Genomic DNA, 26,187 nt, shown 5'->3' on the forward strand with positions numbered 1-26,187 from the left:
TTAGCTTAGGAGTGATTTAAAAGGAAACAACAAAAAAGCGTAAAATAAATCAGGGCAGTCATTTTGGGTGGAGATGAGGGTCCAGAGCTTAAAGATCATTCTTTAGTGGGGGAGGAGAAGGAACGGCTCAAGACAGAGTTGCATTTGGCTCTCAGACCTCCTATAACTAAGCCTTTCAAAGCTAGGAGAATAAACTGAATACATGTCCAGTCCCTGGCCTCTCCCTTCACCCATTTGTCAGAGGAAAGCAAGGCCCTATGTACTCTTTAAAGCAGTGGATGCAGATACGGTGGCATTAGCTGAATTCCTCCTGTCGCCACTTTCTAAATATGGATTTCCCTGTACCTTACATTGTAAAAGCACATAAAGTCACTGAGGCTCAGCTTGCCTAAGAGACAAAGAGGGGCATCTGTTGCTTTCAGCATTGTGGATCTCCTCAGGGCCTCTCTCACTCTGCGCCGTACCACACCTGCTGCTCAGGATCTCTGCCCTGCTTCTGCCTTCAGCGTTGCACAGTGCCACTCCTTAACGAGCTGACGAGTTGAACAAGAGGATGACTGCTCCTTGCAGCCCTTACATGGGCTGACTACTCCACAGTCCCAGGCTCACAAAGCTAAGGAAGAGGAAGGAGAGCTGGCTGGCTGCATAGCTGCAAAGACTACAAACACAGAACATGCCTCTAGAGGGAAGGCTTTTCCAGACCATTACCTAATGCGCACGGCACACATGGTTGGCAGCACAGTTGGCACCGGCCTTGAGAAACAAAGACAAGGCCCAGCCAGTTACCATGTCTTTTGTTATCTCCAGACCCCTGGGCCCCTCCAGCCTATGTGCCCATACATAATTACATTGCAGGCTCCCTTTGTAGTGCTGTCACTGTGTGATTTTCCTGATGGCCTGGAGCCTCCAAACGTCAAGTTAGGGAGGAAAGTATAATGCTGGCATTTTAGACAAACGCTTCAGCCTACTGAATTACCTATCTAATTGGATATAGGGAAAAAGATTTCACAGTGAGAGTGGGTTAAGCACAGGAACAGGTAGCCCAGCAAGTGTATGAAAGCTCCATCTTCGGAGATTTTCAGAACTCAATTGGATAAGGCCTAGAGCAACCTAACATAGCTTTGCTAACTCTCCTTATTGCTATGCACACTTCTGAAACAGCCATCCTCTCGGCTGCCTGATGGAGTTCTTTGGCTATAGCAGGTACCAAGGAACAAAAGACTGAATGATCAAAGGCTTGTAGATGTAAAGGACCCTTTCTGAAATTTTCCCTCCCACTGCATGGTTAATACATGTTCAGTTCCATCAGCTTAAGTGACATGGGCAGTCGTAGTTTAGATGCAATGTTACCTAATTCTGCTTAGAACAGGCCTCCTTTGAAGGGCAGCACAGCTTAAATCTCTCTGGCTTTTGTAACAGGCTTCATAGTTTGCTCGCACATATTTTTGTATGTGTTCACAGATCGTCCCTTCAAGCACCTCAAGGCTGTCTGAAGAACTTAGTCCTCTCCAGCAGCACACCAGTGCCAGGCTTTGCTTCATATAAAAGAAATGCACTTTAATTCTATCCTTTTTCCAGGCTTAATGAGGCAGGTAAAACCAGCCAATGCAGAAACTTTTCGGACTAGGTCTATTTGTTAAGAAGGCTTGGAGAAGTTTTGTTTCGTGCTTTTGGCACTGTTGTTCTTGCAGTATTAAGAGATCTTCTACCTATACTGGTATACTGCATAATTTGAGATCAGGTTGTCAAAGCATCACCTTTCTGAATATCTCAGTAGAGTCAACTCTACTGAGATGTTGAGGAAGGCTGTTCAAGAGATCTTGTTAAAGGGAAAGAAGCCTCATCTTTAGTCTGCTCTTACGTTTCAGTGCTGACGCTTTTGTGTATTGTCATTTCTGGGGAAGACTGAAGCCACTGAGCATGGAATCCAGTCCATATTCTAGCTCCCCAAGTGCAGCAAAAACATTTACGGACTGATCTTCTACAGGTCCTCTCAAGCACTGGAATTTCCAGGTGTATAGGTTTCCAGGGCACAAGCCACCCTAGGAAAACTACTTTTCAAAAGGTATGTTATCTCTTGTTTAGACTAAAAAAACTGAAAAGAAAAGGGAAAAAAAGAAGTTAAAAATATTTGCCTTTGGCATCAGAACAAAGCAAGTCTTTCTTTTCCCTAAGCTTCTTTAACTGTGCCTCGTGCAAAAGAAAATGAAACTGTAAAAATGACTTAACAAGATGGGGATGAAGGTAAAGGCAAGGTACTGGCATTGGAGATAAGGTCAAATCAGAGCCCAACAGAAAGAACATGGCAGTGGAAGAAGTTTAACAAGTTCATTTTATGTGCCACTGTGTCATACTTCCCTTTGTTGCTCAAGAATGTTGCTTCACTGGTTCCTAGGGTGTGAAAGGGCCATGCTGCTGGGAGGATGTGCCCCACAGACCATGCATGAGCCACTATTGGGCTACCTGACGCCGACAGAAAGGGTGATCCGTCTGAAAATTGTTGTTTTACTTGTATTACAGTTTTGCTATGGACCAGGAACTGGTCTGGACCTTGTGGTCAGAGGTCTTCTGTAGTATCATAGTTTGCAGAACAGTACTGTGCAGGGCAAAAGTGTAATGAGAGTAGGCAGGCACTCCAACCAAATCAAGGGAAGTTAATATGCCTCTGTAGAAAGTATTCACTCACAGTGGTCAGGAGGTTTGGAAGATACCCATCTTGTAAGGAGTTCAGGAGATTAAGCTAAATGCTCTCTAAAATAATGGAGACCCCTCTCACCTTCGCTGCCTTCCAAGGAAAGAGGCAGGAGAAAACACTCATAGCTTGTGTTGTGTGTACACATCTAAAGTACAGATGGAGCCTGCCAGACCTTGTCGGGAAGGGTAGAGTGCACGGTGTGTGACAATCCCTGGCGTATATACACCTCACCACTGCGATCACTGGCTTGAAGCCAGGCTAGGTCAGAGTTTACGCCAAGGACTGACATCTCTCCCTCCTGCCAGTGTTTGTACACATCCTAAACTGCTATTGCACAATCTGGTGTGAGTGGCACGCTCTGCTCAGAAGAGACCCGAGACTGGAAGAGCAGGCTACATCTGTCTGTTGGGCAGGACTGCAATGCACTGCTAGAGACATCCGAGCCTGCTTGCCTGCCTTCCCCTCCTCCAGTTCCCACCTGCATCCCCAGCCCCGAAACAAAGACTCCCACAAAAAGCAAAGAAGTAGCTGTAGCAGAAGATTCCCTAGTTGCTGCCCACATGTCAACTGCTGCTTCTGCAGGCTGTGGCTTGTGTGATGACAGCAAGGATTCAATTAAGTGATTTTTGAATCCTTCCTCTTATGGCAGTAAGTCCTTTGTGTGGACACTCTTAAACCAGTTAGAGTGGCCAGGAACGGATCAAGTGTAAATTTGTAAAAGAAAAGGAGGCGGAACTCTGCGTCCCTTCTCTTTTTCTGTCTGTTGCCTCTACCTAGATGCACAGCCAGGCAGTTTGATGATGGTGCCCGGCTGGTTTTTAGCTCTGCCCCTCTGGGAAAAAAAAAAAGAGAAAAAGTGATCAGCCTCCTCCACCATTTGTTCTGCCCTTGGTGATCTCAAAGCCTGCTCCAGAGCACATCTTTGTGAGCTCCAAGACTGTTCATTGTAGCTGCCCTTTCTATCTATTCCAGCCTAAAAGACGCTTTATAGGCCTTTGCTGTAAAGGACCGCGCTTCACATGTAAAGGACTTAGAAAAGCCAAGGTATGACTCCTGTAACAGCTGTAACTCAGACCTTTTTGCACACATATTATTTTTAGTTAATATAGGTGGTGTTAACATTAATGCCTTAACCCTTGAGGAAGCTAGCTAATTTCCAGGTCGATATGACCAGGGAGCTGGCTAATTTCCAGTGTTTTGGGGAGAGAGCCAAGAAGTGCAATGCCAGGGTGTTTCTGGCTGCTGGTGTCCCTGAGAGGAGCACATCCGGGTCTGTCCTTCATCCTGGGCTTCCACCCCTGTCTGCCACCCCACCATCCTCTGCTTGCGCCACGGGCTAAGTGTCTTTAATGGCAGGGCTGCAAGTAACCAAGCCGCAGCTGCGTGTTGTGATACCGTCAACCAAAATGCCTATAAGGGGACAAACTGGCAGCTTATTAACCTAGCCATACAAGGCTGGTGGCTTAAGAAGATAGAGCCACCTTGGTCTAGGAGTTTTGCATGAGTAAGATGTGGCAAAAAAGTGACACCATCACCCATGCGCCCGCTGTTGTTACTGAAATGTGGATCTAACCAGAAAAAGGCTGTGGCCAGCGGGCAGGAGGAAAAAGGAGGGGGGATTTCAAACAGCATGGCCCAGAGAAAGCAATCCCTGCGTTCGTGCTTGCGTCAGTAGCCTGTCTGTGTGCTGACCCCAGCCTCACCTGAGCCTTGGCAAAGCTCCCCTTTGTTCTGTGTTGGCGTTTAGAATCCGGAGTTATCCCACAGCCACTTTGTGACCCGTTCCACCCAGACAGCCTGCCCATGATTGCTTCATAAAGCAAGACCCAGGAATCAAAAACAGGGCATGTTTCCTGAGCAGAGATGGAAAACAGCTGTGCTGGAAAAAAGGAGGGGTTTGCTGGCCGAGCAGTGGAAAATACAGATCAAGGCCTGGTTGTGCAATCTTCCCTGGATGGCCTTTGGCTGCTATTGTGGCAAGGGGACCAGCTGGAGTTGGCAGGAGGCCGCTGCCAGGCGATGGGGGTAGCGAGAGCCTCTGGTGACAAGGCTAGAAACCCAGAGCTTAGTTCTGCACGTTTTACAGATGCCCGGAGACTGATAAGTGACATCTGGTGATGCTGCCCTCCCCACTATCCTGTGGTCAGATCTGCCCAGCCAGTCCCAGATGGCGTTTGAATGGCCAGGCCCATTACCAGAGAGGCACACAGATCTGTAGGGCTATAGAGAAGCAGGATCTGCCCAGGTGTGGAGCTCAATTCCTGCCTGGTGCTCATGAAGTGTTCACTGTGTGGCTACAGCCAGGGGATGTGGTTATGTAGTCTGGCCAGGTTCCTGCGTCTGAATCCTCAGCGCCCGTACTGGGGAGTAGGTGCACACCAAACAACCAGACAATGCACACACATGCTGTGCGGGGAGGCTGACCAAAAAACCTTAGAGCTAGCATCTGCTCTGCCGCTGCCCTCCACTGAACACAAGGGAAGGCTGTATCATGTTTTTACTAGCCTTAAGTGCTGCTTGCTTCAAGTCAGGCTTCTGGAAGTGTTCTTGATTTTTATCAAATTCAAAATCTCTAACCAAAAGTAAATGAACCGGCTGAGTCTGAATCCAGAGGCAAGGGGTGCGGGATTCCGTCTGATTTTTTTAAATCTAATTTTTGTGTACAAGAAGGAGAGGATGGACAAGAACAGAGAGGGAGAATTAGGCCTTTGCTTCAGAGCCAAATTATCAAAAAAATTACTCTCTCCTGCTGAGAGCCCCGCAACACCTCTCCTCTCCCAATGCTCTCTGTAACTAAGCAAGAAACTTAAGGTAAGGGGTAAAATGGTGAGAAGGCAGAAAGCAAAGGAAATAGGCAGGACCATCAATCACCTCCTAGGCTGATACATACCAGCTACATTGGCCTCTCTTCTTAGCACCTGGAACAGCAGAAGACAGTATGATGAATGTTTTTCACTCTATAGTATTGGAGCTACGGATGCACTGTAATTGCAGGGAGATCGTGCTTTCTTACAACTGGCTCAACCTACCGAGCTGAAACATATGGATTCAGACCTTGCTCTGCAGCAGTTTCCAATAGTGTTCATCACTAAGACAGCACAACTGCAGAGGAAAAAAAAAACCAAAACCAATCACTTCTACAGAGCCCATGAAGGGAAAGAAGGAAGATGTAGTGTGGTGACCTGTAGGAGGGAGGAAGCTGCAGAATTGAGGCAAGAGCAACGCCCAGAGGAGGGAAGCAATTTTGGTCCAAATAGGAAACTTTGGAGTGTCTTTGGCCCTCTATGCCAGGTTCTGTAATCCAGGTACCTCAAGGTGAGGGGTAGGATGGGTGTTGGCTTCAGATGCTGGAAGAATACAGTCTTAATTACATACATTCTATGATTAATGAAATGAACACCAAGAAACAGCAGCGTTACCAGAAGCACGCTGTGACCTGAGGCAAACAGTAACGTGCAGAGATCATCATAGAATCATTAAGGTTGGAAAAGACCTCTAAGATCATCGAGTCCAACCGTCAACCCAACACACCATGCCCACTACCCCATGTCCCTAAGGGCCTCATCTACACGTCTTTTAAATACCTCCAGGGATGGTGACTCCACCACTTCCCTGGGCAGCCTGTTCCAAGGCCTGACCACTCTTTCAGTAAAGAAATTTCTCCTAATGTCCAATCTAAACCTCCCTTGGTGCAACTTGAGGCCATTTCCTCTCATCCTATCGCTTGTTACTTGGGAGAAGAGACCAACCCCCACCTCGCTACAACCTCCCTTCAGGTAGTTGTAGAGCACGATGAGGTCTCCCCTCAACCTCCTCTTCTCCAGACTAAACAGTCCAGTTCCCTCAGCCGCTCCTCGTGGATGAAAGATGGATGAAAGCAGCATTACATTTGCAGTCTAGGGGCTAGGCTCCCAACTGGATGCAACCATTGCATTATTTGCATTTTAGGTGATTTGCTTCCTGCCGTAAAGGATCCCATAGACCTGAGTTGGGAGCTGAAGACTGTATACACCACATGGAAGGAGTGAGGAACTTAACGGCTGCTGACAGCAGCCAGCCTCTCTTATGGGAACCCCTTCAGTTGGATTCTCAAGGTGCAGCTTATGGGGGGCTGCAGGAGGTGCCTCCCACTGCACAAGAAAAGAACAAGACGAAGAACAATGAGTTTTGCTAAGGCAAATGCACTAGCTTTAGCTATTACTGATTTAAGCCAGGTCACACTAAACTTGGTACACAGCAGGCTTTGCACAAGTGCACACAACATCGATTTGTTTAAACCTGGGCAACTCTGTAGTGCATCCAGACAAACAGAACCCAGATAGATACACGAAATTAATAGTTGGTAAGAGCTTCAGCATTCTTCGAAGGTTATTTTCAGTATAAAACAGGATGAAGGCATATTTTAGAAATAATTTGCAAAGTGAGGTGCTAGTCTTTTGGCTTTTACTGACCTGAAATTATTCTGTCCTTCCCTTTTGACTTCTTAATAGGATATCAGTCATCAGAGTTCTCATGAAAAAAACAAACATTCTGCATCTCTATCTACTCAGCAAGGTCCAAATGGGACCTCAACAGTGGATGAAACAAAATTTAATTTTAAAAAAAATTCTAAATTTTGTTCCCATAGAAAAGTTCCAATTTTGATGAAATTATATTTCCTGCAGAAAAGGAAAAACCAAACCTATCATTCAAAGGTTTGACCCAATGTCTGTTTGCTCTTCAAGAGGGAGAAGGGTAGTGGAGAGAAAGCAAGCGTGTGTTTAGGAGAAAAGAAGTCCTACCAATAAATGGGGGCAATGAAAGCAGAGGGAAGAAAGTACAAATTCCCAGGCATTCCAGACATATCTGGTATCCTTTACATCCTGCGCTCTGCACTTCAGTTGTACATATTTCAGTGTTCCACCGCAGAGGCAGCTGCATTTCAGTTGTGAGTTATTATATGAAGAGTTTCGTATAGTTGTCACAGGATCTTACGAGATGAAAAGGAGCTGACCACGGCAAAGAAAGTAAAATAGAACATGCAATCTATTAACTATGCTGGAAACCACTTATGCCGCAGAGAAATGGGTGCCAGGGAGCAAATTAGAAAAAAAGGAAAAGAAAGGAAAAGAAAAGTCACTGGTAGCTGGGAGAAGAGTACAGGCTCATTACCACATCTGAGCTGTTGAAAAACAGCCGCTGGTTTTCTGTAGCTCTTCATCTGTTTTTCTGTTCATTTTTGTCCTTCTCTTTAACCTTGCTGGGTAAAACACATCTCCAAGGACAAATAAAAATGATTTTCTTACCAGTGCTGCTGACTTTGCAACCTGTCAGAAAACTGACTAAACTTGAAGCTCTTTCAGTCAGTCACTTTAAAATATAGTCAGCATTGTGTTTTAAAAAAAAAAAAAGGAAGAAGAAAAAAAAAGAAATATATTAATTCAAGGCCAGGGTTACTCTGCTGCATATTAAGGCAATCTAACAGGCTCTGGGAGAAACAGCAAAACTGTGGTGATGAGTAGTGTGACAAAGCGAAATGTTGCAAAATACCAGGCTTGGCTCTTGCATTATGGTAAAGATGCTTAATTTGTCTCCATTAAATAGGTATTTTACTGAAGGGTCCTTAGATCCAAAAAGCTGGCCTGGGAACCAGAAAACACTGTCAAGAACCCAGGCCAAGGAAATGTTAATTAATTTTGCTAGGCTCACACTTAACCTGCCCAAGGAAAAATGTCTAGATCTTAACATTTGAGAGGTTGAAATCTGCAGTGGGTGCTTTTGTCATTACTTACAGCCATCTTCCCTGGAAGCATTTTCCCTTTTTACCTGCACCACAGGTGGATGGAGAACCATAATTTATTTTAGGAAACTTTTCTGCGTCAGCTGTTTCTGTGCTCCTCAGAGATGTGCCCAGGGAGTTAAGACTTACAGCCCAAAAAGACTGAAGGGATTTATGGATTGGCAGGTCCATCCACCATCTACTGTCTCTGAAAAACACTGCTTTCAAACCGTGGTAAGGACAAAACAGGGGTAACTTTTCAAAAACAGTCTCAACTTGCTCAGGGTCACAACAAAAAAGGTGAAATTACAGTTCCCCCATTATCCATTGCCTGTACGCCAGCCTGGCTCATGCAATTCATCCTTTTTTATATTCTAACGAGCGTCAGATTTTGGCTTATGAGCAAAGTGCATAGGTGCATAAAATGAGAAGTTGTGTGCAGCTCTTTAGGCTATATGGGGGGGGGGGGTGTCTTTGTGAAGTAGCTGGTTCAGATCCCTGGGCAAGAATAAATAAGGGAGGACTAAACATGGAGAGAGTCAGCTGTAGGAACAAGGTGAACTCTAGAGCAAAAGATGTAATTTTTCAATCAAGCTTTTAATGAAAAGATCATAAAATAACAGTTTCTCATCACTGTACATTAAGACTGCAAATTTCTGAATGCTGAGATCATATTATAATTTCTGTATCTTTTTATATGACACTTGAGTTGAAGCCACAACTATGTGTGGCTCTGACCTGAATTCAAGCTCTTGAAGGAAATGAACAGAACATTGCAGCAGGAATGTCGGCCTTTCCCTTGCCCTCCCTCCTCTCCCCCTCCCCAGGAAACATCCAGGGCTCCTAGACTGACTGATAGTTAAGGCTTAAAATTAAAAAAAAAAAAAAGAGAGAGATGCAACATTCCTTGTTCAGTTGTATTTAAAGTATTAAAATAAAATGGGGAAAAATATCCAGCCAGCCAGAACAAGATCCTCTCCTCGTAGAAAAGTTATCCCCAGCCAGTCAAAACTCCTGTGGAAGTCAGAGCAGCGGTTGTACTGGGTGCTTCGATTGGCAACTTGTGAATGAGAGAGTTTAAAAAACGTCCCACTCCTCAGGGAAAGCAAGCACTATGAAGTGTGTCCCCTAACTGCCAACAAATGTAGCATGAAGTATTCTGGTTTAGACCTTCCCTACTGCATCCCACAGGGACTCCTCTGGTCAAAAAACACCGATCCATTGATCCCTATGTGTTCAACACCGGGCTTCAAAATGCTTAGGAAAATTGGGGAAGAAGGGGAAGAAGAGGATGGTGATAGGAGACAACTGAACAAAAAATGCATTTCTAGCTCTAAACTTATGTTTCAGTATTTTTGAGTCCAGTTAGTTAAAACAAGGAAAACAGAATAAATAGCAATTCTGTTGTGGCACAGAGATGAACTAGGGCTGAAACAAAGAAGCCTGCCTGACCAGGAGGTCCAGCTACGAGGCCTACAGCAGAGCTGGAACAGTCTCACAAGGGATCCCAAATCTTTTCCTTCTTTTACAAGGAAAGCAGCAAATTTAGTGAGTCTAATGGGAAATCATCAAAGGTGAATTTTCTTACCCTGCTCTGAAAAAATGCAAGATATGAGTGGAAAGGCGCTGAGAATCAGCTACCATTTGCCTGCTTGTCTCCTGCACTAAAATCAGGACAATAAAGTATCATGGGACTTAAAATATTGCAACAAGCTACTTTCAGCTATTGAAAGCAACCCTCAAATTTTCTTTTTCAAGAATATGGCCAGTTCTGGAGTGCAAGAGTAAGCTCATGAAAAGAAAGGGGTTTACAATAAATGGAGAGACTTTGTTGATGTTGAGCAAATCATTAATTTTAAACAAAAACGAAGAAAAAATGCTAGAAGTCTAATTTAATTATTCCAGAGTTACAGCTCAGAGGTCATTTAGATTTTAAGCTCTTACTTAAACAAATGTTTATTCAAACATGCTGTCTTAATGATGAGCATTTCTGCTGTCTGGGACGAGCTAGATGTTTACTATCTGGAGCCTCTCAAACCCATTTAAAATGTAGGGAGGTTTTGTCTCTTTGTTTTTGATTTGCTTCTCCCTTAACTCCACCACAGCTGGTTGGAAAGGTTTCTGAATTTGGCAACAAACATCCTTCCTTCATGCTAATTTTTAAGGCTGTAGCAGGTCCCTAACTAACTCCACCAATACTGGAACAAGAGGCTTTGTAAAGTACAGCTTTTCCCAGGGACTCTAACCACCTTATGCTATTGGGAATCTGGTGTTCCAGTATAGTTTGCAAGGCCCATCACAAGATGGCACAGAGGCTGTTGGGTTTGGCACAAAGCTTCCTCTGGATATCTTAGGCATCAACTCCCCACTCTTGAGATCCTTACTGCTACCACAGTGAACAGTAAGGGGGGATGAGGGGAACTTTAGCAAAGGGGCTACGTCCTGTCCTTCAGGCAGGACAATAGACTTGTCTCAGTCACAAGCTGCAATCGGAAGCACACAACCGTTCCTCTGATGACTTTTACCTTCTCCGGATTTTGCCAGCAGTCACCTCAGAATTCGTTTTGTTTCACTGAGTGCACTGGATGTTTCCCTGGTCAAGACCCATACTCCTGCTTTTCAGAACTGAAGCGACACGGTAAAATACTGCTAACCCAGACTTTGAACCTGCACTGCTTGAAAACAATGCTTTCCACACACACGAGAGAGAGGAAAAAAAAAAACAAAAACCAAAACAGGAATCTTAAAAGAGTGACACTGTAAATGGAAACATTTAAATACAGCAAAACATAAATTCCTCTTCTATGCAAAGCTACAAAAGTCCAGTCTTTGTATTGTCTTCACAGGTTATGGTTTATGGCTATGCTGAGAGTCTCTGAGATTCTTTTTTTTTAATATATTTTTTTCATTTTTTTGAAATCCTGTAGAGAAGACCCTGCGGACACATCTTTGTGTTTGCAACTTTCTGAATTACATTGCAAAACTGTGCATACAGAATCTGAGAAATAAATACATTCATTACTGCACATACATATTGATACAAAAACAACACTGTCAAATAGTGTTTGCACCATCTTTGTTAGATATTAAGACCAGGCAAAATTAATATTTCATTTTCCATCAGCCCCCCCCCTCAAATGTTTGAGGTGGCTTTGGTGTAGAAGGTAAAAGCTACAAAGGGTCAAGACTAATGATGGGGAGCTTTTTTTTTAAACCTTTTTCTTTTTTTTTTTTTTTTGGCTTCAGCGGTATTTTAGCAAACCATCTTCATTGGTCATCTTTAGACTGTTCTAACATGCAAATCAAGCTTAGCTTTCCACCTAGAAAGCCTTAGGAGTTTTGGTTGGGCTCTTTGCGCATGACTGTAAGGTCTGGAGTGAATCAATCCAGCTGTTTAATTAAAAGGTGGCTCAGACGGTCCGAACAGTACAGCTCAGGCCCCGGCACAGCTCTGAACAGGAGGAGGCAGCTAGGCGCCCGTGCTCTCGCCCTCACGCCAGACCATTAAAGCTACCCAAGTCACCGCTGGGAGATCAGCCGCCTCTGCCACAGCCCCTGCCCAGCGCAGAGGGGCGGTTCAGAGTTGTGCGTACTCTTCCACGTCAGCAGCCACAAAGCCTCACAGAAGCTGCGTGTCAATAGCTCTTTGGTGTCTTCTGTGATCTTTGTGGCTTCTGCTAACTCCCCCAAATGCACAGAGCTGGGCTTTTGGGTTTTTTTTTCCAGGAATTAGTTTTTGGAGGCTTTGCAGTAGAGGATTGGAAAACAGCTCAGCCCAGCTCCCCATGGCTAACGTTAAGGAGATGTGCTGGGTACAGCAGCTCCCACCATCTTCTGACAACATCCGTCTCTATTTCTAGAGCTTCTCACATCTCTCTCTACCCCCTTGGTACCCTCAGACTCCCCTGAGGAAGAGGTAGGCTGGAACGCCTCCGCAATAGTGCCTGGGTCTCACTCCCAGCAACATCTCTCATGGGTTGAAGACAAAAAAAATAATATCTACGTGCCATATTTCTAATTGCCCTCCCTCTCCCTGCCCTCCCCGAGCAGTGCTGGAATGCAGGCTGGGACGCGGATCTCCCCTCCCAAGCTGGGGAATGCTGCGTAGCCTTCAGAGACAAACCAATGGAAAAAGCAAAGATTAATTTTGACTGGCCCCTAGATCTGTTGAGGTCTGAAACTGTAAAAGTTTATGTAAACAATGAGATAAATATATTAGTACTTTTCTGAGCCAAGTGAGGTTCCATACTCATTCAAATGTGCTTTGGTTTAAAAAATAGTTTTGTGAATTTGGGTATGAGCTTCTTTATTCTTTTATACAACTTTTGCTATTTTATCTTTTTTTTTTTCCTGTTATTCCGAAAACATTCTGGAACTAAGTGACTAAAGCATACACTTAAGCTGCCTGGCCTCTTTTTTTTTTTCTTTTTGTTTTTTTGTTTGTTTTTAAATTGTTTTATTCCTCTTGAGGCTCTTTGTGTATTTCAAAAAAAATTAAAATTAAAAAAAAACCAAAACAAAAATGCAACTCCCTCCCCCCCACCCTAAAACTCTTAAAATCTTAAATATGAAACTAGTGTTTTGCTTTCTCATTAAAATACAGAAAAATGTTTGATACAATACTATGTCGTACAAATGCAGTTGAGTGTTTAGGCCCCAAGCAGGCCTGAAACAGTCCCTGAAGTTTTGAGTATTATTAGTTATTCATTATTACTGTCACAATTTGGAAAATGTTGTTTATACTCAATCTATGGAACACAACTTTACACAGCTACTTGAAAAAAGAACAAAATTTCCTTTTGTACAATACTCTTGCTGTACACAGACTTTATGTCGTATTGTTTAAGTGCTGGGGAGGGGATAAATTAAAAAAAAGACGCTCCGAAAAAAAGTTTTTAAAAATAGCATTGGGTCCTGAAACTTCAACATGATTCTTGAGGCTTAAGAAGCAAATGAAGAGGGGGCTGGGGGTGGGGGGAGAGGCTACATCACCCACACACATGCTTGTAAAAATGGAATTAAGTGAGAGGGAGCAGGTTATTTGCCCGCTGAGGAGCTCGCTGCGTCCTCGCGCCGTGGGCTGCTCCGTGGCTTGGCTCAGTCGGTCACAGCTTGAGCTGCTGTCCCCAGGGTGGCTTCTGCGCAGACACCCACCTGCTGTCCCCATCGCTGGCCGTGTGCCACAGCGGTGGCGGACCCGTCTCAGCAAACTGAAGGGCCATGAGTGAATGGGGGGAACCCGCATCCAAAACCCGCAGCGGGGGACAGGGCTCATCCCCGGCTGCGCCCTTCTCGCTGAGGGAGCTAAAAATCTGGACTCGCTGGGTCCTTAGCCAGCCGGCAGCAAGGGGAGCCTGCTCTGGCTGCAGCCTAAGCCAGCGTGGGATTCAGCTCAGGTTTAGGATGGTGGGAGGGAAGGTAAAGGCAGGGTGAAAGTGCCTAGGAACTAATATCTTGCACGGCTGTCCCTGGGCCCTGCTGAGACTTGCTCTGAGAAAAAAGTAGATGGCAAGGCCTTCCCTGTCCTCCCCAAAGACTATTTTGGGGACATTCTCAGGGGGGTTTGGCAAGGAATCAAGGAGAAAAGAATTCAATATATACTCAAAATGTGGAAGTGCTAAAGACACTAAAACCCCACCTAACCCCCCAAAAGAAAACAGCACATCTCAGCACAATTAGAAAAAAACAAAAGTCCATGCTCCCCTCTCACGCTCCACAGCTCGCAGGCGTCCGGGAGCAAGTGGACAATGGCACTGGGAGAAGCACACTGGAGCGCGGCGGGCGAGAGGGGCGGGCGTGTTCCCTGTATCGTGACACCAGGCCAAGGCTCAGCGCCTTTGGGTTGTCTATTGCTTGGAGCCTGGATTCCAGTTTCCTCAGTTCATTCAATTGACCCAAAAACTTCTTATGGACTAGTCTACCTTAACAAAAAAAAAAAAAAAAAAAAATGAAAAACAAACAAAAAAAACCCAATAGAAAATGAAGCTTATATTTCTTTGTTTTAGTCAAACATGCTCACTTTTTTGTTTTTTTTTTCTTTTTTCTTTTTTGGTCGAAACTTAAAAAAACTGGTTTTGTTTTTTTAAAAAAGACAAAACGTGAGGTTTGGTAAACCTTACGCATAGAAACTATACTGGTTTGAGTGGGGGGAAAAAAAAAAACCAAATGAAAAAATACAAGTGTAAACCTTACTCAATTCAGAAGGGATGATTCTACTGGCTGTGAATTTTTACCACCACAGTCACGGGAGGCTTGAAATAAGCCATAGCTTTCCACAAGGTCACGCCAACAAAGTCAAGAGGGCCAAGAATCGGTGGGCTAAGTTCTCTGTCTTCTCTCCTAAACCAATAGCAGCTGTTGGCTGTGATGTCTTATGCAGATGTTGCAAGAACATTTTGTTTCTTTTTCTTTTCATTTTTCTTCTTTTTTTTTTTGTGTGCGTGTGTTAAATTGTCTAAAAGGGAGGATATGAAACACTTTGGTTTGCTTTTTCCTCCTCTCCCCCACCTTATTGCACTCTGGATTCTAGTAAATTATAGGCTGCTATGCCCTCACCCTCTGTCCTGCCAGGTGTTTACAGACTGACCCAGATGTGCCGGGGGAGTGGAAGATGAGGGGGACATTTTCCCCTCCCCATAGTATCCAGATTCAATAAACAAAGCTGGAAAGGGCCCAAAAAGCTCAGAGAAGTTTTCTTCTTTTATCTAAAAGTGACTACAAACAGCCAAGAGACTGCGAATGAGCCAGTCCAAGCAGCCAGCACAGCCTCTGGCTCAACGTATTTTTTGCTTTGTCTTTGGCCGAGCTTTGCTTTAACATTTCTCTAGCTGACTTTTGATGGAAGGACGGGGTGGTAAAAATCCCTTAACTTTAATTTAGCTTCTACTTTTATACATTTAATTACTTACAATAAGAGAAAAAAATGCCTAATCTTTCACTAACCATCTTATTGTTCTCATGAATTCAAGAGGTAGCAAAGGTAACAAGTCTGTCCACACAGACTCGCTCTTTAGTGAGGGAGGAAAGCTAAAAACATACACACACACAAAAAATAAAATAAAAAATAATAAAAAAGTACCTAAGGAACTTGTAGCAAGTCCAGCCTACATCAAACCCCCTCCCCGCCCACCCACCCTAGAATTAACCTCAGACCTTCCAGTTCAAACATTCACATAAACGTTACAATGGTTTTTCCTTTAATAAAACAAGTACCTCTAAGCAAAGAATATTCATACGAAACTACTAGAAAAGTAAAGATGACCCCCTGCTCACTGAAAGAAATTCCCAGGGCATCCAGTCCCTGTTCAGTCATGGGTAAGGCAGAAGAGGTTTGTGTGTTTTGTGGGAAAAGGTGGCATGTGGTTACATGTGCCAAGGAGAAAGATCGAAACCAAAAGAGGGAGGGATGGTGAGGAGGCATCGCCATTTCTTTAAGTGAAGCACTCTGGCCGGTGCACACCTAGGTAGACTGCTCTCCCCACCATCGCCAGCCCAGGGGGAGGGTGGTGGGTTCCACCACGGCTGTGGCTTTCCCACGGTATCCGAAGGGGCTGCCAACCCTGTGAGATGGTCCACAGACACAGCTTCCGCGCTTGTGAATGCAATGCTATGTTATTTCACAGCTACTTAGGTCACTGAAAAGGTGTACTTCATTTTCTTTTTAATGACAAGAAATGCCCCTACTGAGTTTGGTTTTAAGAGAGGAGGTGAGTAGGGTGACAGTAACATGAAGGAAAGGCAGGGAAGGGGGAGCCAGCAGAGGTCGAAATTTCCCCATGGTCCCCTACCTGCTCCGGATAGTCAATATGGCAATGAAGTCAATGTGCGCAAAAAGAAGTGGCGTTTCTTGCCAGATCACCAAGGTTTGGAGGGAGAGTTGGACTAAATGCATCAGCTTGGCTGTGGACCTTTCTTTTTTTAAAAAAAGGGAAAAAAGGAACTTTTTTTTTTAAATGTTAAAGCTACATTTGTTTAGGCCTCCCATGACTGAACAGAGTATGGGGAGTTGCCCCCTTTTTTGTTTGTTTTTTTTCTTTTTTTCTTTTTTTTTTTTTAAGCAGCAAGTCTACAGAAAGGTAAATCACTGCGGATGGGCTCGAAGCTCATTCTGGAGTCTTTGGCTTATGTGGGAGAGGTATGCATTCGCAGGTGGCTGATCAGATTGCGCTGCTGGGTGAATTTCCCACCACACAGTTGACATTCGTAAGGTTTTTCTCCTGAGTGGACACGCATATGCTCTGTCAGTCGGTACTGCCGGGTAAAGCGCATCCCGCATTCCTCGCAAGCAAAGGGCTTGAGCCCTAAGTGGCTGCGCATGTGCCGTGTCATGGTGCCCCGCTGCGTGAACATCTTGCCGCAGATGTTGCAAGGGAAGGGCCGCGTCAGCCAGTGAGTCTTCTCATGCTGCCGCAGTGTGGCTGGATCCTTGTAGCTTTTCTCACACACTGAACACTTGAAGGGCCGGGACTCTGCAGCGTAGGACTGGTTGGGGTTGGACAAATCCTCGGCTTCATCCTTGCCGCCGTACGTGCCTTCCTCCTTGATGTAAAGGTCTTCCTCAGTGTGCGTCTCCACATGGGCATTGAGCTGCTCGGAGCTGGGGAAGCCTTTGCCACAGGGGATACAGACGTACAGGTTGTCACCGTAGGCCACGGGCTCAAACCCCTCCTGCCGGTAGACGTAGTTGGCACTGGTATGCCCGCCGCTCTCGCTCTCGCTCTGGCCGCTGTCGTCACTGTTCTCCTTACCATTTTCCACCTCCTCCTTACACGGGTAGGGTAGGTCTGCGCCGTAGGCCCCGGCCAGACTCCGCTCCACGGACTTGGACAAGGGCCCCAGCAGGATACCGTTGGGCAGCCCTTCGCCCTCGTCCCTGTCTTTGCCCCCCTCCTTTCGGTCAAAGGCGTTGTCTTTCTTGATCCACTCCTTCTTGCGGGACGAGTGCCGGAGGCCCTTGCGCTGGCTGCTCTCTGTCAATGAGTGGTGGCACTCTTCGCTCAGATCCATCTCCATGGGGTCGCTGCTGTCCGCCATGCTGTGAGGGGCTCCGACTCCAGACTCGTCGAACGATGAGGCACTGTTGGCTGCGGGGGCTGAGGCAGATTGGGGAGAGCCATGCTGGCTTTCGCTGTGCTGCGTGTCATCGTGGGAGGCTGCGACAGGGAGCGACGGGCTTTTTTTGGACAGGTCGAGGCCTAGCTCCTGGTCACCAGTGCTCCCATTCGCGCTACTGCCCCCACCGCCGTTCTTACTGGCTCCCCTGCTTAAGGAGTGACAGTTCTCTTGGTTGGAGCTGCTGATGAAGACCTCGTCATCAGAGAGCTTTCCCTTTGACAGCTCCTTTGAGTGCGAGCCCTTCAACCCCTCATTTGACCCTGAATAGCGAGCTTGGATGACCGAAGCAGTGGAAAGTCTCTGACTCCTGGCAGATCTCCCAACACCAAGGCCACTGGCCTTGCCAGCAAAGGACTTGCCGTTCCGCTTCAGCTTCTTTCTGCAGAGAGCTGCCAGGTCGTGCAGTTGGAGGTAGCTTGCTGCGGTGAGGAGAGCATTAAAGTTCTGTTCACCGGGCTGGTCAGTCGTTAAGAGCTTACCAGTATAAATAAAGTCCAAGATCTGCCGGAACACAGTGGGGTTCACCATGTCCGTGTCTAAGTTAATCAGGTTGTCATGCAGGACAAGGGATTTGAAATACATGCTGCTGGCTGCCAGGATGTTCTTATGGGCACGAAACAGGGCATTTTCTACCACAATGATCACATCACAGAGGAAACCTTTGGCTCGTTGCTGGTTCAGCTGCAGTAGCAGTTGTTTGGCATGATTTGGCAGTTCCATCTCCACCTTCTCTTCCTTTCACCTTCACCTTACCACCTGCAAAACAGGAGGATGAGAGGTGTGAACCTGCTGTTTCCACTCGAACAAGTCTACATTTAATAGACTGGCTTAACTCGGTGCAGTCTATGTTAGGCTTGACACTGACTAAGGAGCCCTGGGTTCAGCCCTGCAAGCTGTGATCCTGCTTGGAATACAGAGAGAAGTATTTCTCATGCTAAGGTTTGACTCAAGTCTTTCAAAAATCAGATTTGTAAGTATCTTTTTACAAAAGCAATCGTCATTGCTGGAATTACTATTCAAAAATACCAGCAGGAAAAAAATAGTTGGGTACAGGGAAAAGCTGGTTCCCTTTCCTGACACAAATCTGAAGGGAGGATGAGGAGCAAGAAAAAAAGAAAGAAAAAAGAAGCATCTACTTCACTGCCATTTGCATATCTGAGCATGTAAAATAATTAGCATAAGCTGTAGCTTCCCTGCTTTAACATGTCGTTTGTTTCTTGGCTCTTACATGTTGAAATCTTACAAACACCCAGCTGCTCTGGGGTTGAGAAAATGACATGTAGCAACTAAATCCATTGAAGATGGAATTAATCGCACTGAGGTGTGAATGGGAAATCTCCTTAAGAGTATGAAAGGCTGCTTTAAAAACCACCCGCCTGGCAATGTCCATATCCCAATCCATTGACATGAAGGGCTAGAATCAACCCTGAACTGGCTGAAATTCAGGATGCTGAGCTAGCTAAATGCCACCAAATGTCTTCAATAATCTGAAACTGTTTTCTTAAGTTAATTCTGCCCTGCCTTTAGTTTTGAAGGAATTTTGTTTAAACTGATAGTCAGGTAACCTATCTCAAGTCACAGTCTCTCTACCCTGAAGTACTGGGAAGAGAGGAAAATTGTGGTTACCTCTGTGTAGTTCATGTATTTCACAAAGAGTATTCACTATGTATTTTAGTTTAGATATTTCTATTGGCTTTCCCAGTAGTATGGACTGTATGTAATATCTAGTTTGAGGCGTATCAGAACTAATTGCAATTTCACATTTGGTAGATACTACAATACATAAAAACTAGAATTTAAATCTGGGGCTGCATTCAAGAATCCATGATCAGTTTTTAAACTTTTTTTCTTGATTTTTTTTGTTTGAAAGTGCCAACTACTACTTGTAATGGGCATTTATCTGTTAAAGTTGATTTAAAATAGTTTCTGAGGTTCAAACGTAAGAGTTAAATACCAAACATACAACAGCCACCTTTAGCCTTCCACTTCCTTCCTTCCCAGTTCATCTTATTATTGAAACAGATTTCTCTTACTGAAGAAGGAGCAGGCCATAAGTCCACAGAAATGAAGAGCTTAAATTTTCTCTTAAAATCATCGTCAGTTAATGTTTTTATCGCTTGTGAGTCCCATTACCACATTCTGTCCCATCAGATTTCAAATGATGAAGCATTAGACTGCATTATCTTCCCTCTGTGTCAAGTATGTGTACACAAGAAAAAGAAATAAGGAGTGATACTATCAATATTAAAAATAACCTCCCTCAAACCTGATTCTCACTAACTGGTGATAAATAGAAAGATTTAATTTGGCAGAAAGGTGGTAAATTTACAGCATGCATTTCTGCACAACAAGAAGATTTTGCTTTATGAAAAAAGCTACCAAAAAGTAAACTAATGCAATTTTTCCTCCAATTTTGCTGCCTGAGTAGCCTGGTACTTATACTTTTGTCAACAGATCTGCCAAGCAGGTACCTCCATTCTTCCACAGGACACATTTCTTCACTTGGTAGCTGGTCAGCCTGGTACTTGGTTACACATTTGGTAGAATTTTCTGGCCCCTGCTCAGTGTACCAGCACCTAATTCAGCATCCACACAGATCTCAGTGGCCCATCACCTTGACTCACAGCTAAAAAGGCTGCTCTGCTTTTCTGTTCTATATTGTTTCAGCAATGGATGGGAACCCAAGACGGCAGTGGATTCACCACTGTGCCTTTGCGCACGTTAATGTTGTTCCCAGAAGTGCCTGGCTTTAGAAAGGGTAGCAGCCAAAAGGAGGCAATACAGGCTTGCCATGGTGCTAGCCAGTTATTTCTTCTCCATCTATAGTGTTTCTGTCATAGAAAGTCACCCTGCAGCATCACAACAATGTGATAGAGACAGGGATTACCACCATTGAACAGTGTTGAGCACTTTAAAAACAAGTTTTGCTGTAATTAGTTACATCAGAGTTGCAGCACGCAGGCAATGTGTCTAGTTCTAGTGGCTTGCTTCCAGAATTGCTGATTAAGAGGAAGAAGCAACAGCACAGAGGCACCAATACCCACTTTTATCTAGCCAGGCCAGTAAAAGCACTTACTTCTGGGTCACCGAGATATATTGATGGGGAAGGACAAAAACATGGCTTGCAACATAACACACCATCTATATATATAAATGCATCCTGCTCAAGAATAGCAAGAAACAGCCTACTACTACACTATTTTCACTACAAACATAATGGTGCTTCTCCATGCGCGTAACACACAAAATCCCTGGATATGATTTTTAAGTGTTCCATAAAGGACAAATATGGGAAAGGAAAGGAAAGGAAACAGCACAGCCAATATATTTTGCCTAAACAGACTAATAAAAAAAATAGTATGTTACTAAAGTAAAAGCGAGCTTATTTCCCATTCATGTGGCACTTGAAGCAGAGGTCTAAAAATCTCTGTACACATGTTTGTCTAAGCCTTTGCAAAGAGTCAAGGCTTGCTGCAGCTACTAATGGGAAATATTTTTTGATTTTTACTTCTGTTTTTTTCTTTCTGCCTTAAATGATATTGAAACCAGGTAATGAGCCTGCAGGGAAAGCCCTGGAAACGGGTAGAATTATAGTTCTGCTTTTTACTGACCTTCATGAGGAAGATAATGTTATTATTAAACCTCAGTATGTTCTGCAGCATAAAAATTAGCATAGTGCAAGTTGTTTAAACTACCTCTATTTATCTCACGTGTCAAATTTTACAGAAGTATTCATGTTCATTAGGACATAGTATGAGGTAGGCTATTACCTTTAGTAGATTTTAAAAGCAGTGGTCAGGTTTAAGCACTATAACACTGCCTATCAAATTTGAAATTGTTAGCTGAAGTCTAACATGGATTTAGCAACCTCAACAAAATGAATGTAATGGAAACAAGGCAGCAAAATCTTCAGCCAGGTTTAGAGCCCCATGTTTAAAATTTTGCCAGAATTGCCCACTGGGGGCTTTTACCAGATCAGCAACACCTTTGACTGACGTACCTTTGTTGACAAAAGCTTTATAGCATCAACCTGGCTTGTGTATCTTGTGCAGTCCTGAACAAAAATAAATCCATTCCAGATATTTTCCAGAACTGACCAGTTACAAACCCTTCTTTAGCAGTGATGCATTTCAGAGGTTGGAGAAGAGGGGGATGGTGGAAAACTTGTTAGCGAAAGAGAAGCAGGCATTATTCCTCAATCTATGGCATTCCTAAGATCTCACTTCTGTCTGAAAGCATGGGACCAAAGACAACTACAAGGTTAAGTCCAGTATAAAAGTTAGCAGATCTTCCCAACAAATGGCAGGTGCAGCCTTACAAAGGCCTTGCTATCCATTAGTTTGCAGAGAGTGGCTCTTAACAAACCCTGAACATTTGGATAACATCACCACCACCAATAATGACAACAAAAGCCCCAAAAAGCCCTGAAAAATCACAGTGGTTTGTATTTCTTGTATCTCAGTATCATTTTTAAGAACCCCTCCTTTTCTGTTTTCTGCAAAAAGATAGAAAAAACATACTCCCAGTTCAGAGGAGCCCTGGCTCAGAAAAGGCTCCGGTGTATTTCAAGTAAAAAACCCAAACCCTAGACCTCAAGAATATGTAGATGTCTCACTGGGGCCACAGTCTTTTATCATTGAATTTGGTGCGCAATATTTCACTCCTTTGCATTTAAAACAGGATCACAGAAGGCTTCGGACAAATAGCATTAGAGATGGTCTTTTTTCAGATTCAGGTTGCTTCCTAGTCATTCAAGACACATAGTTTTCAGAGCAATGAACCTGCTCAAATATTTTTGTGCAAGTAGAGAATGAAGCAAGACTGAGGCTCTCCACTACCTCCACCATATCCATGACACTGAGACACAGCACATGCAAAGACATGAAAATATAGGGCACAAATCACAGAATACAGTAATGCTGCAAGCAGATGCCACACATCAAACAAAGCTTCGCAAGCTAAGAGCTGATAGCGTCTTCATAAGCGATATTGCCCAAGGAGCTGGGTAACTGCGAGCTGCTGTGCCCAGCCTGGGGCACACTGTGATCCTGTGGGCACGAAGATTGTGCAGAACACACAGACTGCTCCAGGAGCTGTGCTGCGCTCGCTACAAAGCAGGAAAAACTTAATTTTCTCTCAATTTCCACAAAGACTCTGGACGTCACCGAAAATTGGATTGCCAAAGCACAGGAGAAGAGGAATCCCTTCACCCCTTTAAATAGTATAAAATCTACATATTCACTACAGATTTGATTCTCTTTAATATCACTAAATCTCTTCCTAAAAGTAATTGCTGAATGAATGCTAAATGTGTTATCTTAGGAAACTCTGGCAGGAGATGCTATTTGATTTCATCTCTGAGTTATAGATTGCAGCATATGAATATTGTTTACCTTTTAAGAAGCAACACCAGTGAAGCAAAGAATCAATCAAAAACAGATCTAAGGAATCACTCATTTCACGTAGAGGATTTGTGGAGGGATGAGAAGGCTAGACACCAAGCACCTGAACAGTGAACTAACAGTACTGCAGATAAAAACCAACAAACAGATTAGATGTGATGTATCAAATTAGATGCCGTTAAAGCGTTAGCCTACTGTGCATGTTATAAAATACCTAGGAAAAGATAGTGGCCTGCTTACGTATTTCTCCACCTTCCCAAGCAGTTGTGCTGCACTGAGCAGACACTGCAGCAGCAAGCACGGGGAAGAACAAGACAAAATTAAATCGTTTCCTACATTGCTCTTTCCCACCAATTTACTTTGGACATTAATAATGCTGTGTCCAACTGCTACTGGATCTGGGTGAAACTGAAACAGATGACTCTGCACCCTTCAGTTTCAGATGAACTAACTTTTTTAGAGCACTTGAAGACCCCACTGGGAAGAGAGCTTTCCTATTGCTCACTGGCTCATCTGATCTTCCTCTCCCCACATCCCAACAGTTCTGTTCTATTTCCAGGACTCTTCCGAGGTATCGGTGAGGTGGGCTTTCATGGCCACTAACCTTCCCCGCAGGAGCTGCAGTTGGCAGGTCATCAGCCCATGCCTTGTAAAGGTATTCACATTCCAGAGCAGCAGAGGCATAGGGAGGAATGCAGGAACTGTGTTAGCCCACATGGTTCCCTAACCCCAGCCCCTGTGAGCAGGCAGACAGCAGGACTTGGAAACAGAGGCAAGAACATGCATTTTCATCATTGGCAGTGGAGCAGCAAAAGCTCTGTGGGCTCAGGCAGAAAACAGGATGCAGCATCCTTGTTTTTCTCACAGCAACATCTTCAAAATAGGTAGGACCAACATGTTAAGTTACTCGGGGAGAGGTCTGCAAAGCTGGGCAAGGGAGAGAAAGCGACATGCAGGACAGAGCAGGATATGCAGCTGATGTTACAGGTGTGGACATGGAAAGGAGAAGGAGAATGGAGGATCATTTCGCAGAGGATACCACATCAGCAAACTTAAAGTGGCCCTTGTTTAGTTTGTTACATTCCAATTAGTGCCAGGCAGAACTGCCCTCCTGGGTCCCTGAAGCAGCTCTTGCAGGACTCCCGCAGAAACAGTATAGCTTTGCTTATGGACACAAGCACCTGTTCGGTACCTCTGTGCGGCAACGTTTGGACATTAGGTACGTGGGCAATACGTGCTCAACTGCTACCAGCTCCTGGCCCAAAAAGGAGAGAAGAAAAAGAGTCAGATGATTTCCCCAGTCCCTTCTCTTTCCTGTTGTAGAATAACAAGGAGAGCCCAACATGGCTAGGCCCTTCTCTACTGCATGGCAAACTGCCCAGGGAAGGGGAATCTCCATGGGTGAAAAGGGTAGGGGCCCTGTGTGCATGAAAGCACTAACATCAGGAGAGCAAAGTGATTTCCAGTCAGTGCAAGGCTGCAGCAAAGCAGGAACACCTTGCTATACAAGCTGAGACTACGAGCAGTAGAATGCAGATTAACCACTTGGTTGCCGCTTACCATGCCAGGTACATTGGGCTAAAGGCACCTCCATCCAGTGCTGCCCGACGTGCCAGGTACATCCCATGATGTTCCATTGAAATCACAACAGGCCATCAATAGAACGTGGCTGCACGGATGCAGAATGGAGAACCAGCAGGGACGCTGTTAAATGCAATTAAAAAACTGCAATCAAAATTGAAACGTACATTTTAAAACGGCCACCTGCCTTAAATATGTAACTACTAGAACAACCTCCCCTCCACCCATCTCCCCAGAACTGCTGAACTGCGACGGAAACAGAGCAGAAGGCCTCTGCGAGTTTCTTGATGACTCTCTCTGGCCACCTCCATTCAGGACCCCCAACGGCACTGAGCTTCAGGGGGACCAGTCCATATATATCCAAGAACAGCAGATCCCAGGATGTCTGCACCAGCTTCCTTCTGCCCAGAAATTCAGGCAACTAAATATCACCATTTAGAAATGCCTCTACAACGAGAAAAGCCTGGCGCCAGAGCTTCATGGTCTCATTCCCCACACAGTACAGGCAATGGAAGAAACACTTAAATGCTGATCCTCTACGTTGCCCCCATTTCCCTGTCCCCCTTCCCAAGCCTTTGATGTCCTGCTCTTCTAGAGATGTTACGGCATTGAGCCAGGCTGGGTCCTTTGGCTTTTGTTACATCTGTGGTGCAAGACAGGAAGTGAAAACACTGTATACCCTCTGCTATTTATGATGATGCTTCACTGATAATTTAATCTACGTTCCTGGAGACTGGAGATCAAGTTGATTCATGGTGGACTGCACCTGGTATGAGAGTCACAAAACTGAAGATCTATAATTTCACCCTTCCCTACTCAAAGGAAAAAGCAACAACATCTTTTCCATGTCAGGGAAAGGCACATCCCACAGACACCCAGCTTGTCAAGCCTAGGGTATCCTCTGTGGTGCGTATCCTCCTTCCCCCAGAGCTCCTGTAATCAGCTCTGGCAGGGTTATCAAAGAGGATAGTCTCAGGGTAGATGCAAAGCACAGGTCCCTCTCTACAAATGGTGATGCTGCCCCAGTGAAAAAACAAAACAAAACAAAACAAAAAAACAGAACAGAAATAAGCCTGCAGCCTCACAGGGATTTAAAATAGGTTTTTAGACCCTTATGGTGAAGTGAAACTTCTGCATAGCTCTTGTCACTTTGATGGCAGCTGTGCTGCTGGAGGTAGAAATCTTACATTTAAAAAGTTAGAATATTATTGATTATCATTTCAACCTTAAAAGATAAAAGGCCAAATGAAAAAGACTTACAATAATTAATGTAGTTGGATGAGAGGGAACGTAAAGGAGAACAGTGGCCTGGCAAATAGAAAGTGTCTTCATGAAATGTAAACGTCTTACTAAATGTAAAGAGATAGTTCTTCATTCTTCCTGGACATCTGCTGGGCTCAGGCCCGGGACAGTGCTCCCATCATTCCCACCTGCATTCTTATCTCCACAATTCTGTAACTAAATCCCTTTCACACTGAACTAATAGGTCTTTTGTATTCAGATCGCCCTGTTTTGACTGCTATAGACCGAAGATTTTTAAATCTTGTCAATACAATAAAGAAGTGAAATGTAAGCAGGCTATGCTGAGCCAAGAGCATTTGCTGAACTAGTCTGAACGGACCACTGCCAGCATGAAC

The 26,187-nt window shown here is 44.5% G+C and overlaps 1 protein-coding gene across 4 annotated transcripts in view; it reads right to left on the reverse strand.

The window, feature by feature from the left end:
* Positions 1–10,287: 10,287 nt before the first annotated feature.
* Positions 10,288–26,187, reverse strand: part of HIC2 (HIC ZBTB transcriptional repressor 2) — an 80,394-nt gene continuing 64,494 nt past the window's right edge. For 3 of the 4 annotated variants that reach the window (XM_075167962.1, XM_075167961.1, XM_075167960.1), the window contains 2 exons: positions 24,530–24,673; positions 10,288–18,323 (listed from right to left, as the gene is read on the reverse strand). In XM_075167962.1, the coding sequence (XP_075024063.1) occupies positions 16,575–18,287 (1,713 nt within the window). In that variant the 5' untranslated portion in view covers positions 18,288–18,323; positions 24,530–24,673 and the 3' untranslated portion in view covers positions 10,288–16,574. The remainder of the gene's footprint in view (positions 18,324–24,529; positions 24,674–26,187) is intronic. The other variant, XM_075167963.1, reaches the window with a different exon arrangement.

This window comes from Calonectris borealis, chromosome 18 (assembly GCF_964195595.1).
Source record: "Calonectris borealis chromosome 18, bCalBor7.hap1.2, whole genome shotgun sequence".
NCBI classification, from domain to species: Eukaryota; Metazoa; Chordata; class Aves; order Procellariiformes; family Procellariidae; genus Calonectris; species Calonectris borealis.